This window comes from Seriola dumerili, unplaced genomic scaffold (assembly GCF_002260705.1).
Source record: "Seriola dumerili isolate Sdu_G_001 unplaced genomic scaffold, Sdu_1.0 BDQW01000331.1, whole genome shotgun sequence".
NCBI classification, from domain to species: domain Eukaryota; kingdom Metazoa; phylum Chordata; class Actinopteri; order Carangiformes; family Carangidae; genus Seriola; species Seriola dumerili.
The window spans coordinates 11,329,090-11,345,154 of NW_019174586.1; the positions used below are offsets into that span (position 1 = coordinate 11,329,090).

The following is a 16,065-nucleotide window of genomic DNA, read 5'->3' on the forward strand; positions in this document are numbered from 1 at the left end:
GTGCATCTGAATGTGGCCCCACACACAGAGGGGGGGGGGGGCAGTGATTTTAAAGAGCCTGGCTTGTGTGTAATTCACCTCTGAATTACATCAGCTGCGCTTTTAGTTTATTTCCTAAAATCCAACAGAGGGCAGAAATATTGCTCTGAAAATTGATCCAGTAATTTAATGTGGAAAATCTGAAAGTTATTCATCTACTGATAATGATACTACTACTACTAATAATAATAATAATAAGTAATACACCGAATTTTCAGAGTAAAAGTGGTTTGATGTGTCATATATCCTTCAATTTAAAATTTCAACATAAAAGAAAAAGATGAACCTTAAAGCAACATTATATTAATGCTGTTGAGATAAAAAGTGTTACAGTGGCGCCACATGAGAATATAAAGTACAATTCATTAGTTGTAAAGTCAGTATATATGTCTGACAGAGAGATACTCGTTTTAATGAATAAGTGGTTACAGTTTAATCAGGAGGTTTAACGCTCAGGACTTAACCCGTCTGTCCACTGACTTTTATTTAAAGCTCCATCCACTATGTTGTTCCTGCTGCCACTTCACAGCGGCTCCATAATAAAAGGCCTGCTTGACTTTTCAACCCTCACGATTCCAGCCGATTACTTCTATTGTGAGCGCCAGGCTGCTCTGCCTCTATGCGCACCAAAAAAAAAAAAAAAAACACACACAAGAAAAGGAACAGGCCTAACAAGCTCTTTGGTTCAACTCTCACATTTACATATTCAGTCTGTTTTTAAATATATTTTCAAGCGTAATTCCATTTGTTTCCGGTGCGTTTTCTTTAAGCAACTCGTGTCAACAAAATGGTTTTAATACCGTGTGGATCTGCCTTCCAAAAATCATTATCATTATAATTATTAAATAAATGTATATACTATATACAATTAATGTAATTTTTTATTCTGTTTTTAAAAATACGTTTTAATGTCTTGGGGCTGAAAATTTAAATTGCTTGATTTATATTCTCGAATAACAACAACAGCTTCAGTTAATGAATAATTAACTATTTCAAATTAATAAATAGGTTATTTATTATTACAGGTCTATAAACACAGAATAAACTGACCTCAGTCCGCAGCGGGACACTGATTTGTTGCGATATTTGCGCAAAAAAAGATTAAAATAAAAAAAATGTAAATTACAAACCGGTTTCTATTAAACACCAGTGATCATCAGTCTTAATTGTTTTTAGGGTAAATAACATTTTAGCACTAAAATAACTATAACACCATCCTCCCCTCCCTCAGATACACACACACACACTTTTACACACACACACACACTCACACACACTCACACCAAGCTCTTGATCCCGTTACAAAACTGTTGCAAATGGTCAGCCAGCAGCAGCAGCACGTCGCATTTCCACTGCCTCCCATTGAGGTTTATTCATTAGGCTCCTCACACTAACCCATTTGCTATTCATGGCAGATTTCTCTCTCTCTCTCTCTCTCTCTCTCCAAACAAACCCGAGTCAGGAGTGGCAGATGCGTGCCATTATTGCCCACGGCTGGGTGGAAGCTGTTTTATGTTAAGGCAAAGGCGGGTTAACCTAATCAATCATGTCGACTAGTTGTGTTAAAGACGATTCATAGAAAAAAAAAAAAAAAAAAAGGAGCAAGAAAACATATGGCGCAGGGGCGGAGGCAAAGCTTCTCCTAACACCGCAGCCAGACCGGGACCTTCTTGTGACAAGATGTATTCAAAGCCGGGCGAAAGAATGGGAATAAAGGCGGTGGACGGCTGCTAATTGAAGTCATGGCACTTGAGGGCTGAAAGCAGAGGTCAATTATTCAAAAGCGCCCATTTTTACCAAGCAGGGCAGATTTTTAGGGTGAATATTTCATGTATTTCCTTAATCTCTAAGGACAAATCTATATCTTATTATATTCTTATAATAATCCTATAGATCATTAATGTGACTATTTAATCATCCAGCATTCCCATAGAGCGCCCGTGGTGCTCAGGATTGATGTTACAGGTCACCTTACACCTCTTCTAATATTCCTTTAGGGATTTAAGAGCACATGTGGCTTTCTATGTTTTGTTTTGTTTTGTTTTTTTTACTTTAAAATATATTAACTTCCCTTTAAAATCACATTTCTTATGGTCTAATCATAATGTTCCTATAAGGACACATTTCTGCGTCATCCCTCAGATTTTTAATTTTCCAACTCCTTCTAATAACTTTATGAACCATCACAAATCCAACCGCGCAGGAAGCTTCTTGAAATATCATATAACCTTTATTTACATAGATGCTGATTAAATAGAATGTTACAATAAAATTATCGCATAGGATGTTTGATCTATATACAGAACTCAGAGCGTGTGAAAGTTTTGCAGTCGGTACTAATAGTGATGCCTCCTCTGCGCTGCGAACAGGCCTGCATGCTTTGCAGAAACACGTTTCGCTCAGGACAAAAAAAAAAAAAAGTATTACAACTTAAGATGGGATGGACTGTGCATGGAAAAAAAACAAAGGGGTGGAGGGGGTTAATTTAAATATTTGGCAGATCCGATTCCTTAAACAGAAGAATGCGAATAAATTGCAAACAAAAAAATAAAATAATAATAATTGCACAACTTTCCACACACACCCCTCAAAAAAAAAAGAAGGTGAAATATTAAAATGTTTACACAATTTTCAGTCTTCCTGTACCATAACAGTTAGGTAGTTCTGTCTGAAAGATATTCCTCAGATATTGTGGTGAGACTTAAAGACAGACCTGGAAGGTTTTAACAGTCCGATTAATAAATTAAAATGAAGGAGGAAAAAAAAAAGGAGGAGGAGGAGAAAAAAAAACTTTCCTGAAATGTTTATATATGTGTATATTCTCCTTTTTGTCAATATCCGTGCAAAAGTTTGGGAAGAAAAAATGCCCCCTTTTTTTTTAATATTCTTTTTTTGTTGTTGCTTATGAAAATCACAGGCCCCCTGACTGTCAATCGTCCACCTCGATTTCCTCGTCGTCCTCCGAGAACTCATCCGTGGTTTGGTCTCTGGATGAGGAGGGGGACTGTGGGAAGGCCCGGTGTCCTTGCGAGGTCGGGGAGATACTGGGCGATCTGGCCTCGGGCCCCCCACCCTGGGCATCGTCAATGTTTTCCATGCTGACGAGCTTCTGCAGGGTCTGTGGGGTGATTTTCTTTAGCGACTCCACGTCCGCTTTCATCTCCTCCAGGTCCCGCTTGAGTTTGGCCCTGCGGTTCTGGAACCAGGTGATGACCTGCGCGTTGGAGAGCCCCAGCTGCTGCGCGATCTGGTCTCGGTCGGCCGGAGAAAGGTACTTCTGGTACAGAAACCTCTTCTCCAGCTCGTAGATCTGGTGATTCGTGAAGGCCGTCCGCGACTTTCTCCTCTTTTTCGACGTCTGCCTCTGTCCGAAGGCGTTTAGATGCTCGCGACCTTGGGAGGGTTGGGAGAGGAAAACACAGAGGAATGAAACAGCCGCAAGGGCCACGTCCGCCCACCCCACCACCCCCCCCACCACACCACCACAACCACATGCACATACACACACAAACTACAGCAGCAACAGAGGGCACTGCAGAACACAACAGGCCTGTCCTCGGTTCACAGGCTCGGCTCTGTCTTTTTCCTTAAAACAAAACGTTCAATTTCTCCCACTCGATTTAAACAGCAACTTTTAAGAAGTTGGCCGGGTCGGGAGCTCCTGCTGGATCCAGCTGAGCTCATAATTCATCCCACTGCTGAGTTTTCTACCATATTATTAATTAAACAAGAAAGGAACCAAACATTTGGATTGTTAGCTCCATTAGTTTTGCAATGGATCACAAATACACAATATCCATGTGTCATTTAAGTTGATCTGCCCGTTTGTATTCAGCATGACACTACAGGCAGTTGGCCATAATGGCTGATTGACTCTTTGACAGCATGTGAGCTGCTGTAGTAGCCAGTATATTAGCCAGTTTTAGCAGTTTATAGATCACATGCATGGACATTTCAGTGTGTAAATGTCGTATTAGTATGCATTAGTTTGTGTTTTGTACACATTCCCATAGAGCTGTCCTTAACGTGTCCACACTAAAAGTCAAAACAAACCCAGCTGTCTGTGATTTCAGCTGAGAGTCTGATCACTGTTTTAAAGTTAAACTGTCCCTCCGGAAATTTAGATTTGACCTACAAATACAAAAAAGCCAGTCTTTACCTTCCGCTGCCTGGATAACGCTGACTTCCAGACCCTTAAACGTTTTGCTGGCCAACTCCTCCAGCGCGCACAGCGGCGAGGAGGGAGTGGTGATCCCGTTCCTCGCCGAGTTAGAGCCCGTGACTTTCTCCAGCACTCTCGGCGGACAGATACTGGCCACCGTCTTCTTCACCGAGGGTTTGTTAAGGATATCCTCAATGCTGAACGGCGTTAAAGGCTTGTTGGAGTTGGCCGGCGGCGGCAGCTGGTCCAAGGGAGCCCGTCTCCTCTCCTCGCCGCCGGACTGCAACACAGAACCTGCCTTCATGTCTTTACTGGAGGTCATCGCAGTCCCGAAGAATCGCTGCTTCCACGAAAGTTGATTATTTCATTCAAATGGTCGTTTAAAGCGTCCACAAGTGTTTCCTCTGGTGCTCGGCGCCTTCGGAGTCCTCCTCTATTTTTTGACACTTTAAAGCCGAATGTCGCAACTTAGTTCGCCTGAGAGCTTTCCTCCAAAATAACCATGCTTCGGGCGTAGTTGCAAAGGCAGCCGGACTGTATTCCCCTCAGAGATTCGCAGGTCCTCTGCCAAGCTCCATGTAGATCTTTAGGAAGTAACAGACTGGAGGGGGGTGAATCCCTGCAAGGGGAAAAAAAGCTGTCTCAAGCAGCAAGAAAAAGAAAGCGACTGCTAACGAGTTATTGTTGATTGGGCGAAGTTCAATTAGAGAAACACTACACTACTTGCTGACCCGCTGCTGCGTCTTAAAGGGCCGGACCATAATAACTAATTGGACGTGGGGAATAGGAGGAGTCTGTTGCTGCCGAGGAGAAAGATGCCCCGAAATGTTTATGCATCTGTTTCCCTCTGCTGGTCTGTTCCTCTAGAAAGGGAGAGTTGATGGCCATTAAAATACTGCCGCCAGCATCTTTGCATTATGGGAAAGTTGTGAGGAGAACACCGAGCCAACAATGGTCTCCAGCAGTGATTCCCATTTTGGTGCGTAATTACGCATAGAGCGTTATGCGTAATGTGCGCAATAGACACTATGTTTGACTGGACTCTTAGAAATAGACACAATGAGAACATTTACGGACCTGATTCTGAAGACTATCAAAATATTTTCCTACAAATAAACAAACACGACAGGTGACGGATTTCTGCCATATATATACACATGCATGCATATATATACATATATGTATATATATATGTATATATATATATATATACATATATATATAAGGCTACAACTTGATTATATGCGTAGAGAATGACTTTTAAAAATCATTTCTGGAACTAAAGCAATATTTAAAATATATATATATTTTGAAAGCAGAAATCCAGAGGAAAGAACAATCTGAATTAGTTTGTGGTGCTTGTTGAGTTTTTTTGTTCACGCCGTTGTTCTTTTCTCTTCCCTTGATAAATTATCCGTGCGTCTACATGACCCTGCAGGTGAAGCCCACGAGTTACAGTGTAATTTAATGCAGGAGCGTGAAACAGGCGTCTAACAAAGGTGACGCCGAGCGGTGGCTCAGAGTCTGAGGACGGAGAGTGTGAGTTTTACTGAAAGAGGTTTAGGATGTAGAGAGAGAGAGAGAGAAAGAGAGAGAGAGAGAGAGAAACCGGGAGCGAGTCGGACACCGAGGAGAGCAGCAGGTACGTTTGTTTAGAGGAAACACAACTTGTTTTCATTTAAGACTCGTGAAATTTAACACGTTTGGCTGTTGTGGTCACTTGGGCACGCTATTCGTTTTAATGCTTTGTAGAGGTTAGACACGAGCTGAAGGCAGAACGAAATATGCAGTTTGCATCTATAAAGAAAAAAATATATATAAAGGAAGCTGATAAATATTTGTTGTATGACAACACTGTGTAAAATACCTGGGATTAAAATGTCACCACTTTGAATAATAAAACCAGCAGCAAATGGACATTTCTTTACACAAAATGGAACAAAAGCTTCTCGCGATAAATTCACCAAAATAAATATTTCAGCAGCTGAATTATAATCTACCTGCCAGCTGCTGCCAGAGGTTGAATAAAACAAACGCAGGCGGAAAAAATGCATCATTTAAAAAAAAAAAAAATACAATCAGATTATTCTGACCCATTTGGATGAAACCTGCCGCCCAGGAAGCCACTGCGGAGATTCTTGTGCCAACAGGAGCATATGGTGACATTGGTTTAGGGACAGAGTTATAAAACAGCAGGAAATTCTATTAGCCGCCTTGGAGGTCCACCCTCTGTGGCTGCTTTGAATATATATTTCTCCATAACGAGCAGGAGTTTGTGAGAGTAAATTTAGTTTGGGGATTTGGACAGGAACAAAGTGCAGGTAGCCGAGAACCCAGGCTGGTCTGAGTGCTTATTAATATCACAGTGATTCTGATTTACTTTGACGTTTTTTACACTTGAAATGAGGTTCAGAATTTAAAGGGCGCATGCAGACTGCAGCATGCCATGATTTTTTATTTTTTTTATTTTTTTGCACAAGAAATGGAATTATTAAAATATATATTTATATATATATTTTTAAAGCTTTTATTTTACAGAAATAGCAGAGTTGAGTTTAGACCAGAGCACTTTGTTCTTCTATGAGGACGTTATGAGAAAGAGGAAACCTTTCTTCTGATTTTTATTTCACTGGTTATTTTATAGATCTGATCTTGTGGAGGATAAACCTGCACTGAGCTCTGCGGACCCCCACGACCCGCGCTGCTGTAGATTATTAACCCTCAAATGTGCTTCAAGGCCCCCCCTCCCCACCCCCCCAAAACAACGGCCCTTGGTCTGAAGTGAAGCTGGTCCGAAACCTTTTATTTATTTATTTTTCTAAATTTGAACGTTAATTAGAAGCAGAGCAGCTGACATCATCAATCATCAGTTCTTGAGGGGATTTAATTGGAGGATTCGCTTCGCTTTTAGCTCCTATCAGCACCGGGCTCCTCACTCCAAAAAAAAAAAAAAAAAAGAAAAAGTAGTGCGTCTCACTGAGTCACTTTAAGAGAATATTATTAGAGGTTGTTTTGTTTTTTTTTCTTTGCGAGGATCAAGCGCATCTTCTCCAGTTCATTCTCTCTCACTTTTAAATCTCACTGCTCTCCTTTAAATAATCAGGAAGGGGCCAGACGTGCGCGGTTCGTGTCATCCTGTAAGCTCGATAAAAATCAAAGCAATGAAAATAAATAAAAAACCCGCCCACCCGGTAAAGGTCAGTCTTTCTGTCATTAATCACCAAATTAAATCACAGCGTTCCGGAGCGAATATCAGGGAATGTTTCAAGCCTCCGCCGGAGAGTCAGAGAGGGTGACGACAAATGCAACAACTGCAATAATAATCCTTAAAATGTAATTAGTTACAGCGCTGTAACGCGTTACCGCCTGTCACCGCTCTGCATGAGAGAGACACGCAGCTCTGCACAGACAAAAAAGACAGAAAAGAAAAACTATTTAATGTATTTTTTCGATTTCGATTGGTTCATGGAATAAAGCACAGAAGCTTCAAAGTTGCACGTTCTTCCGTCTATTATTTGTGTCCAAAATAAAATTCCCCTCAGGAATAAAAGCTGAGTTAAAATAATATTAAATACAAAAGTTCCACCACAGTTCAGAAATACATAACAGCAAATTATAAGGAAATAAAACACCCTCATAAGGTCACCATCACCTCACAATAGAAAGTAGAGATTGACTAAATATCTGTAGAAATATAGTAGAAATAACTCATTTTATTTGTGACACATAAATATGAATATGGTCACTATTAAATGAGAGTATCACAGATATTTTCCGCCCTTCAGATATTCGTGTGGTTATTGGTTCTGGAATGATATGATTTTTATCCCTTCAAAAATAAATGATTTATTAAATATCATTTAGGCTCATCTGTTGAGGCCGTGCAGGTTCCACTGCTGTTGTAAAGTGGCAGCTCTCACCGCGCAGCGTGTCGTCCTGTATTATGAAACAAAACAGCTGTAAACGCCTCTCAGTATAACATGATACAGGAGAAGGCTGCTCAGGGCGCTGTGGGTGTGTTTGTTTCCATTCTTAACCGGCCTGTTTCCACTGTAAAACACACTGTGTGGCTCACTCAAAGGGCTTGATGAAGGTGTGTGTGTGTGTGTGTTTGTGTGTGTTTGTGTGTGTGTTGATGAGGCACCACAGCACAAGCACGTCTGAGCCCAAATTACCTGGGCCTCCGTGTTGGACAGTGTGTTCCTCTTTTAAATTATTTTGCAGCAGCAGCAGCACCATTATCTTTTGATGAAAACGTAAATGGAGAAAACAATCTAAATAATATTATTTCAAATGATAAATGCCTATAAATAAAATTTAAAAAAAGAATAAGAATATGTGGAATTATTGAGAGACCATTTGTTAAGAATATAAAACAAAATTGATAAAGAGTAGATATACACATTTGATAGTTGTGTATTTTCCGTGCGTAATGTCGAGGGCACGGCATCCTTCACATCATCCTTCATCCGACTCATCCCACCTGCCCCGGTGTCTGTGTGTGAATCCCCGCGCGTATTATCAGCCGGATATCAAATTACTAGGGCGTCGGTGTTGACACTCGTGTCACCCGCGGAGAATGTTCTCTCCAAGCTGTCCTCGAACGCACCGTTACAGTTTGACGTCGCTCCATCGGCCTGAGACGCACAGGTGTTCATCTCCCCAGCAGCTTCACTCTCCGTTTGGAGGTGATGCGTAGTCCACGCGCTGATTTCTCATTGGCCGAGGCTTTCCATGACATCATCATCATCATCATCACCACTATCCTCATCAGCCTCAGTGTGCTCTGGTTTCAGTGGCCATCAGCTGGTGTCGGCTGGATTTGTGAGGAGATGAAGATGTTGCTCTGTGATTAGAATCAGACATTAAATCCAGCAGAGTCCTCAGAGGTGATTTACCTGCTGCAGCCAGTAGAGCAGCTCCTGCTCCTCCTGCTTTATCTGTGCGTTTTGTACAAATTATATACAACATCCATTATCCACATTATATACAACTACTATTTTCATTATCAAGCATTTAAAAGTATTTAAAGATTTTCACTAAATGAGAAAAGAAAAGCAAATGCACATTAGAGAAGGTGAAACCAGGGATTTTTTTTGTTGCCATTTTTGCTTGAAAAGTGTCTGAAACGATTATTCAAATATAAAATAAAAGTGTGGTAACCTCAGCATACTCTCATTCTAACTTCCTTTAACTATAAGACATCACAACATGAATGGCAACGACTGTCAGCATGGATCCTGCACTTGTTTTTCTTGAGTGTGGTGTTGATGGACACTTGTATTCCACAGTGTAACAGCAGAAAACTGCTGTACATTTACTCACAACTGCAAAAGAAAAAAAAAAAAAGTTAAGAAATAAAAGAATTAAAGTAAGGAATTGCTGATTTTAAAAATTGTGAGTAACCTTCCACAGTTTGACTTGCATCTGTCGGCACACACCTCGTTGCATTTCCTGTTACGTCAGCATAGTAAATACTGACATTTCTTGTATCCACGCCGGGATGCTGTTAGATCAGAGTCCACGTGTCGACCGTGAACTTCACAACTGTTTCGCTCTTAACTGAAGGAAGTGAATGAACTGAGTTTCTGCAGTGTGCGCCGTAGTGTTGCTCTACCATCACCCACTGACTGTGTCTCCTCTGTCTAATGTACACTGAACCATAAGGATTCCCAGCAGGTCTGCAGAGAGATTCCCAAATAAATAGCAGCAGCGACCTTCCAAGCCCTGACACGTCTCAATACAAAACTGTACTGCAGACCTCTCTCACACACACACACACACACACTCCACACTCTCTCTCTCTCTCTCTCTCCTGAGACTGGACTGTGGTCGTCCTCGATCCTCCCTAATGGCCCACTGGGGCCCATTTAAGACCATAAAGAAGGATACATGGAGGCTTAAATCAGGATTACAGCATCAAGGCTGAATGTTTCTCCTGTTTGACTCTTGATTAGCCTCATTACTATGTAATTAGTCCGCTGACTGGAGGTGCACAGCATGGAACCTGATACCAGACAGTAGATTTATATTGTTGATGTGTGTGTGCGTGTGTGTGTGTGTGTGTGTGTGTTTGTGGCCCAAAGCCAACTCAACCTCACCAAAAAAAAAAAAAAAAAGCAATTAATATGACCAATGACACCAAACTAATTATATTATTATTATTATTATTGGTAGTAAAGATAATACCACATTAAGATTGGAAAAAAAAAGATTGGATTTGTGGGTTTGTTTTAACCTCATGTGATGTGTTTATATTAAAGGGTAAACACCACATTGAGTTACACCTGCAAACATTAGTAAAGACCTTCAGGTACAAATCAAAAAATGTCATTGTCAACAATTCAAACACATGATTTTTTAAAACTCAAATTTTACAAATATAAAATATTAAACATTACAGCATCGGGGAAAAGATCAATGACTCACCATAATTACCATCTGTTTTTAGAGGGATTAATTCAAAATTGCAGTATGAGATTAAAGTCACTGACCAGCCTTTTTCAGCAATTCAGCATATTGTCAACACACACACACACACACACACACACACACACACACACACACACACACACACACACACTGTGCACGTGGCCCTGATCTATTTATAGGTGATGATGGGAGTCTGCTGCTGAGCTGCTCTGTGATCAGGAATGACCACAACGTGAAGACTCAACAGGCCAGAGCTCGGAGGGGAGTTACAACCTTTGATGTAGAAGCAAATACAAACTGCAGTTCGCCGTCGGTCGTCATCAAAAAACGTTGATGTTTTAAACAAAAATCAGTTCAGATTGAATCACCTAGTTGTAAGGACAGTCTATTCTGCAAAAGATAAAAGCTACGATGACTTAGAGTCGTCCTCCATGACGTAACGGCCCTACTTCACCTCATTAGACCTCAGCCTGATGCTCTGATATTCTGTTTGTTTGTTTTGAATATCGGCAGATCTCTGTGGATATCAGAGATGCTTTTTAGTTTTTATTTGGCCTCAAATCTGCTTGAAACCTTTCGCAGTTGTCAAATGGTCAAACTCGCACTTCTGTCACACAAAAAACTCCCAAACCAGACTGATAATATGCAGACGAATCTGGTTATCCGGCTCCAAGTGCAACAAATCTCACTCACGTTAAAGCTTGTGGCTTGTTGCATGTTCTCGTTATGTTATAGACGCACCTGTACACACAGCAGCCGACACTAATGGTGGAATTAAACCCGCTCTGCGCGCTCATTTGATAAACTGTTTAATTGTCTGGACTTGTCTTTATATGTTGCAATTACAGCAGTGAGTTATAGCTCTGACTTCTCGCTTGCTTCTTCTGCACGGGCAACAAAAGCGAATGTAGCAGCATTATGACTCTCATCATTTGTCCATTAGTTCCACAGTTTCAACCGTTAAATGAAGCAAGAAAATGTGTTTTTCCAACAACATGTCGACACGAGCGACTGTGAGACTTTTTTTTTTTTTTTTTTTTAAAGCTTGAACTGTTTTCCAAGATTAGAGAAAAAAGAAAAAAAAAAACATGGACTCCATTCAGGGCTCCTAGGGCCCATCTTCTCATGTCACTGTACATATCTTGGCAAATGAAGACAAATGCTTGTGTGAGCACACCACGTTCCAGGGGAGCTTTCAACAAATTAATCACTTGCAATTCTATCCTTGTCCACTTGGGCGCCCGGTGAGTCCCTGATGCGGCGCCCAAAGGGGGAAATGAGGGGCACATCGTCGACTGCTCTTTACAAGCCCGAGTTGCTCCTTGAAACAAGCAACAACAACAAGAAAAAAAAGAGTAAGTGAAGCCACCTCTCTGGAGGGCCGTCCTTTTCTGGGGATGGTGTGGCGCCTTGACCTCCAAGATCACCCCCCCCCCCCCCCCCCTCCCTCCCTCCCTCCCTCCCTCTACCCCTCCACCAAGTTCCTCTCCCTCCTCACATCAGGATTTCATTAGATGGTGAGCAGACCCCCCCCCCCCCCCCCCCCCTCCAAGAACTCCATCACCACCACCACCCCCTTCTCCTCCTCCTCCTTTGCTCTCTCCTGCGCCACTTTGCTCCCAAACCAAATGAGGAAATAGCTCGTCTGGTTGCTGACAGACCCCGGGTTTGGCCGTAAAGATAAATGACCCAAAGTATTAAAGTTTAACACGTTGACAAAACCCACCTGATCTGTGGGATTAATGCAACAAAAAATCCATCTGTGGAAAAAGAAGGAGAGGAGGGGGGGGGGGGGGGCCCCGGAGGGGTGACTGGGGGGGGCTCACAGGAGAGTAATAGCCGGGCACTGGGAAGGTCAAACAATATTTAGGATAAGTACATATCCAGGGCTGAGAGGCAGAACTTTGCAGAGGCGTACGTTTTTTTAGTTTTTTTTATCTCGTGTTCCTGAACGTCACGGTTTTGGCAAGTTCAGCAATTCCACGAAAAAGGTGAATACACACACACACACACACACACACACACACAACACGTTACAACGGCACATATGTGCTACACACTCAAGACTTATGATGCTTAATTGGGTCAAGCGAAGAACACAAGGAGTGCTTTTACTTAAAATCCCATTAATATTGTGATGTCACCCGGAGCGGAGGTTCTGTTTTCGACTGTTCCAACCACAACAAAGTGTCAGAGGAAACCTGAACGTGCTCGCCAGCGATCCTTTATCGGACTGAACCCTGATGCGTATCAATATCTTATCTTGGTTTTGATTTAAAGACACTAAACACGGGCACGAAACACTGGAGGAGGGCAGCTTTAAATACAAAATGATCATTATGAACAATGGCCTAGAAAACCTCACTGTGTAGTATTTACTGCTGAAGCCTGTGGTGTAGCTGTTAGCAGATATTAAGACGCATATAATCTTATTTGGCCTTTAATCAGGATATGAGGTCATCACCACAGTACATTATAGATGTGAATGTGGTCATCGCCTCCTCATTTTTTATTTTTTTTGTCTCAGATGAAAGTTGAATAATCCCCATGGGGGCACGAGCTGATTGAGTTTGTATTATCTTCTATTTAAAAGCTGAGGTTAAAGGTGAAAGCGCTGTGTATAATTTACCTGCGCTCTATTAGAGGCCAGGACTGTGGTGGGGAAACGTCCAGGATTTAAAGATTAGACGAGGAGCATTTTTAATAAAACTCAGTAGGTAGAGTGAGTCAGGAGATGGATACATGTCATTTATTTATTATGTTTGATGTCTCAGTTTCATATTGTAAAAATGCTTTGTGCTATTTTCCAGTGTCTCACAGTAAATGAAGCAGAGAGCAATAGTTTTCCCGACTCTCTCTGACGATCTGCCGGCTTTTCTTAAGGTAACGCAGCCATTGTGTATTGAATGTTTTTACTGTTGTAGCTGTGTATTATTACACAGACAAATGAATCCTTACAGTCCGTTATAACACACAATATACACCTGCACAGGTCACTCACACAGGAATGATAATAATGATAAAAATCCAGTTCCCCTTACCAGATTTCTTCCAGAGCTTTCAGCTACATCTTGTGACCTCAGTGAATGTCCAGTCCAGTCAGAGTTTATTTATATTCATTATTTAATAATGAATAGTGTAATAAAATAAGTATGAATATAGCAAATAAATCATATTTCGTATTACTTCATATCTTTTTTATATTATTTTGTCAATCATTAATTAACCAGTTATGAACGCCTCGCAGGATGAGGCGTTCATGTGTTCAAGTTTTTGACAAATACATTGAAGGACACTTAAAAATGTCTTTATATGTCCTTACAACTACATTCCAGTGTGTTATAAATAATGTATTAAGTGTTTGTTACTTTACTGGTTATAACTGTTAAGTACGGAGGTTTTAAAGTTAAGCATCATCTGCTTTCCTGCTTCTTTACACAGGCACTGTCCCTTCAGCGGACAAGCACGTCTGAATTCAGACGACACACTTTTCTGACACAGTTGAACACAACATGTCCTGTGTATGTTCACTACAGTACATATGATGCTATTAATAGACACGCAGGTGAAAACTGGGACTCCTCAGTGAGAGTTATTCATCGTTCCAGACTGACTGACCAGAGTAAATGTATTTATGATAAATCTCTAATATGAGATGTGAATTGTCTGGATGTAAAAACCTCTTCACACCTCAGCAGGATTAAACAAACACTGAGAGTTACTGGCAAACACGCGGCTGTTTGGCCTTAATTGTCTCCTGGAACGATGAGAGTCCGTCCACACAGGTGAAATATAAGCTGTTAAACCAAGTGCGTCGCAGCCGAGGTGCAGCGCAGCACTTACTGGAGCCTGTGTGGATGTTTGCAGCCAGCTGTTAAATCATTATTATTGCCTTCTATTTTTCACACAAGATTTAAATTGAAGTTGCTTCTCTTGGAAGATGTTCCTTTCTTTTCCTTTTTTTTCTTCTTTTTTTTCCTCAAGTATTCAAATCATGATAATGTGCAGGAAGTTCAAACCATTAGGCAGATGGTAAAACCTGTCTTTCGTTAGAGCTTTGCTGACGTCACAACAAATCATAAATGAAAAATCTTCAAAAGCGAAGACGTGACAGACCTTTTAGAAAGTAGAGAGGAGAAGAAAAAAAAAAAAAAGCAACGAAATTTAATGAGTTATTCACTTTTCATAAACTTTTTTTTTTCGCCTGACGAAACTTTCATACTTTTTCCCACAAGGCAACACTCTCAGAAGAAGTTCTCCTTGTCTTCCTTCACGTCTCGGGTCGAGGTATTTTAATGGAGAGGAAAACAGGAAAAATAGAAATAGGAAAAAAATGTCGGGAAGCATAAATATTAAGGGAGTGAAAACACTAAGCAAGGTCTTGGCCCGATCTGTGTCCATAACTTAGTCTGTCAGAGTAGTTCATAAATATTAAGAATAGGCTCACACTCCATCGCAACCGTGAGCAATGAATCCATGGAGGAAAACTCCTGCGTCCTCTGACTGTCAAACCTTTTGTGTCTGTGTTTTATTTTTCAAGACAGAATTTGACTCTAAAACTAACAGACAAACTATTTTCCTTTGTATTTAGGAAACTTGAGAAGGAATCTTTATCCAGTCTCAGTGAGTGAATATTGAAGAGTGCAACTCATCAATATCTGATTTGTTTTATTCTTTAAACCAGTCAATTTCCAAACGATACAAACATGCACGTGCGATGATTGATGAACTGATCTGCTTTAAGTTTTTCCACTGTAGCTCTCCTCCCTGTTCCCTTTAACACCGGCTCTGCTGCATAAATACAAACTGGAGGGAGACGGACGTGCATGCGTTCACCCTCCCAGTCACTTCCTCCATGATTTTATTTCCTGCAGCAGAGCCGCTTTAATAAATTTCTCCATTTCCTCCGTTTCATTTTACATATGTTGTTGTATTCTGACCATATTTTCCCTGTTGGTGCTTTCATCACCTGGATTCCTGCGTGCAGTTTCACTTTAGCTTCGTTGTGTTTATTATTTTGGATTTGATCTACTTTTAGGAATTATTTGAAATGGTTATTTCTAGATGACTTTTTCTTATTGCTGTGATTTTCCTGTGTTTCAGACGACACTTCAAAGATGTTTTAAAATATAAAGTATCTTAAATTCACCACAATATCCTGTATTTCTTTTTTCACTCCTAGAAGTATTTGTCAAGCTATCAGAGGAGCTGCTGCAGAAACATTAATGTGGGCCCAGTAGAAGACGAACAGGGAGGAAAGAGGAAGTTCCAGTAATATTAAGAGATTAAGAGTCCTCATGCTCTTGTTAAAAACTGACTGAGCTTGGTTCAAACTAACTGCGCCAGCCTTGGAGTCACTGAACACTTTCTAACACAATGAATAAATCAAAATTATGAGGTTAAATTAATTGACTATCATTGGCATTTTTATT

General features: G+C 40.9%; 1 protein-coding gene across 1 annotated transcript; it reads right to left on the minus strand.

Moving 5' to 3' along the window:
* Nucleotides 1-2,917: 2,917 nt before the first annotated feature.
* On the minus strand, nucleotides 2,918-4,523 carry LOC111232741 (transcription factor LBX1-like). Its single transcript, XM_022760380.1, has 2 exons — nucleotides 4,199-4,523; nucleotides 2,918-3,432 (listed from the first exon to the last, which is right to left on the minus strand). Exons 1-2 carry the CDS (start codon nucleotides 4,521-4,523, stop codon nucleotides 2,969-2,971), a joined length of 789 nt encoding a protein of 262 aa, XP_022616101.1. The 3' UTR covers nucleotides 2,918-2,968.
* Nucleotides 4,524-16,065: the final 11,542 nt, after the last annotated feature.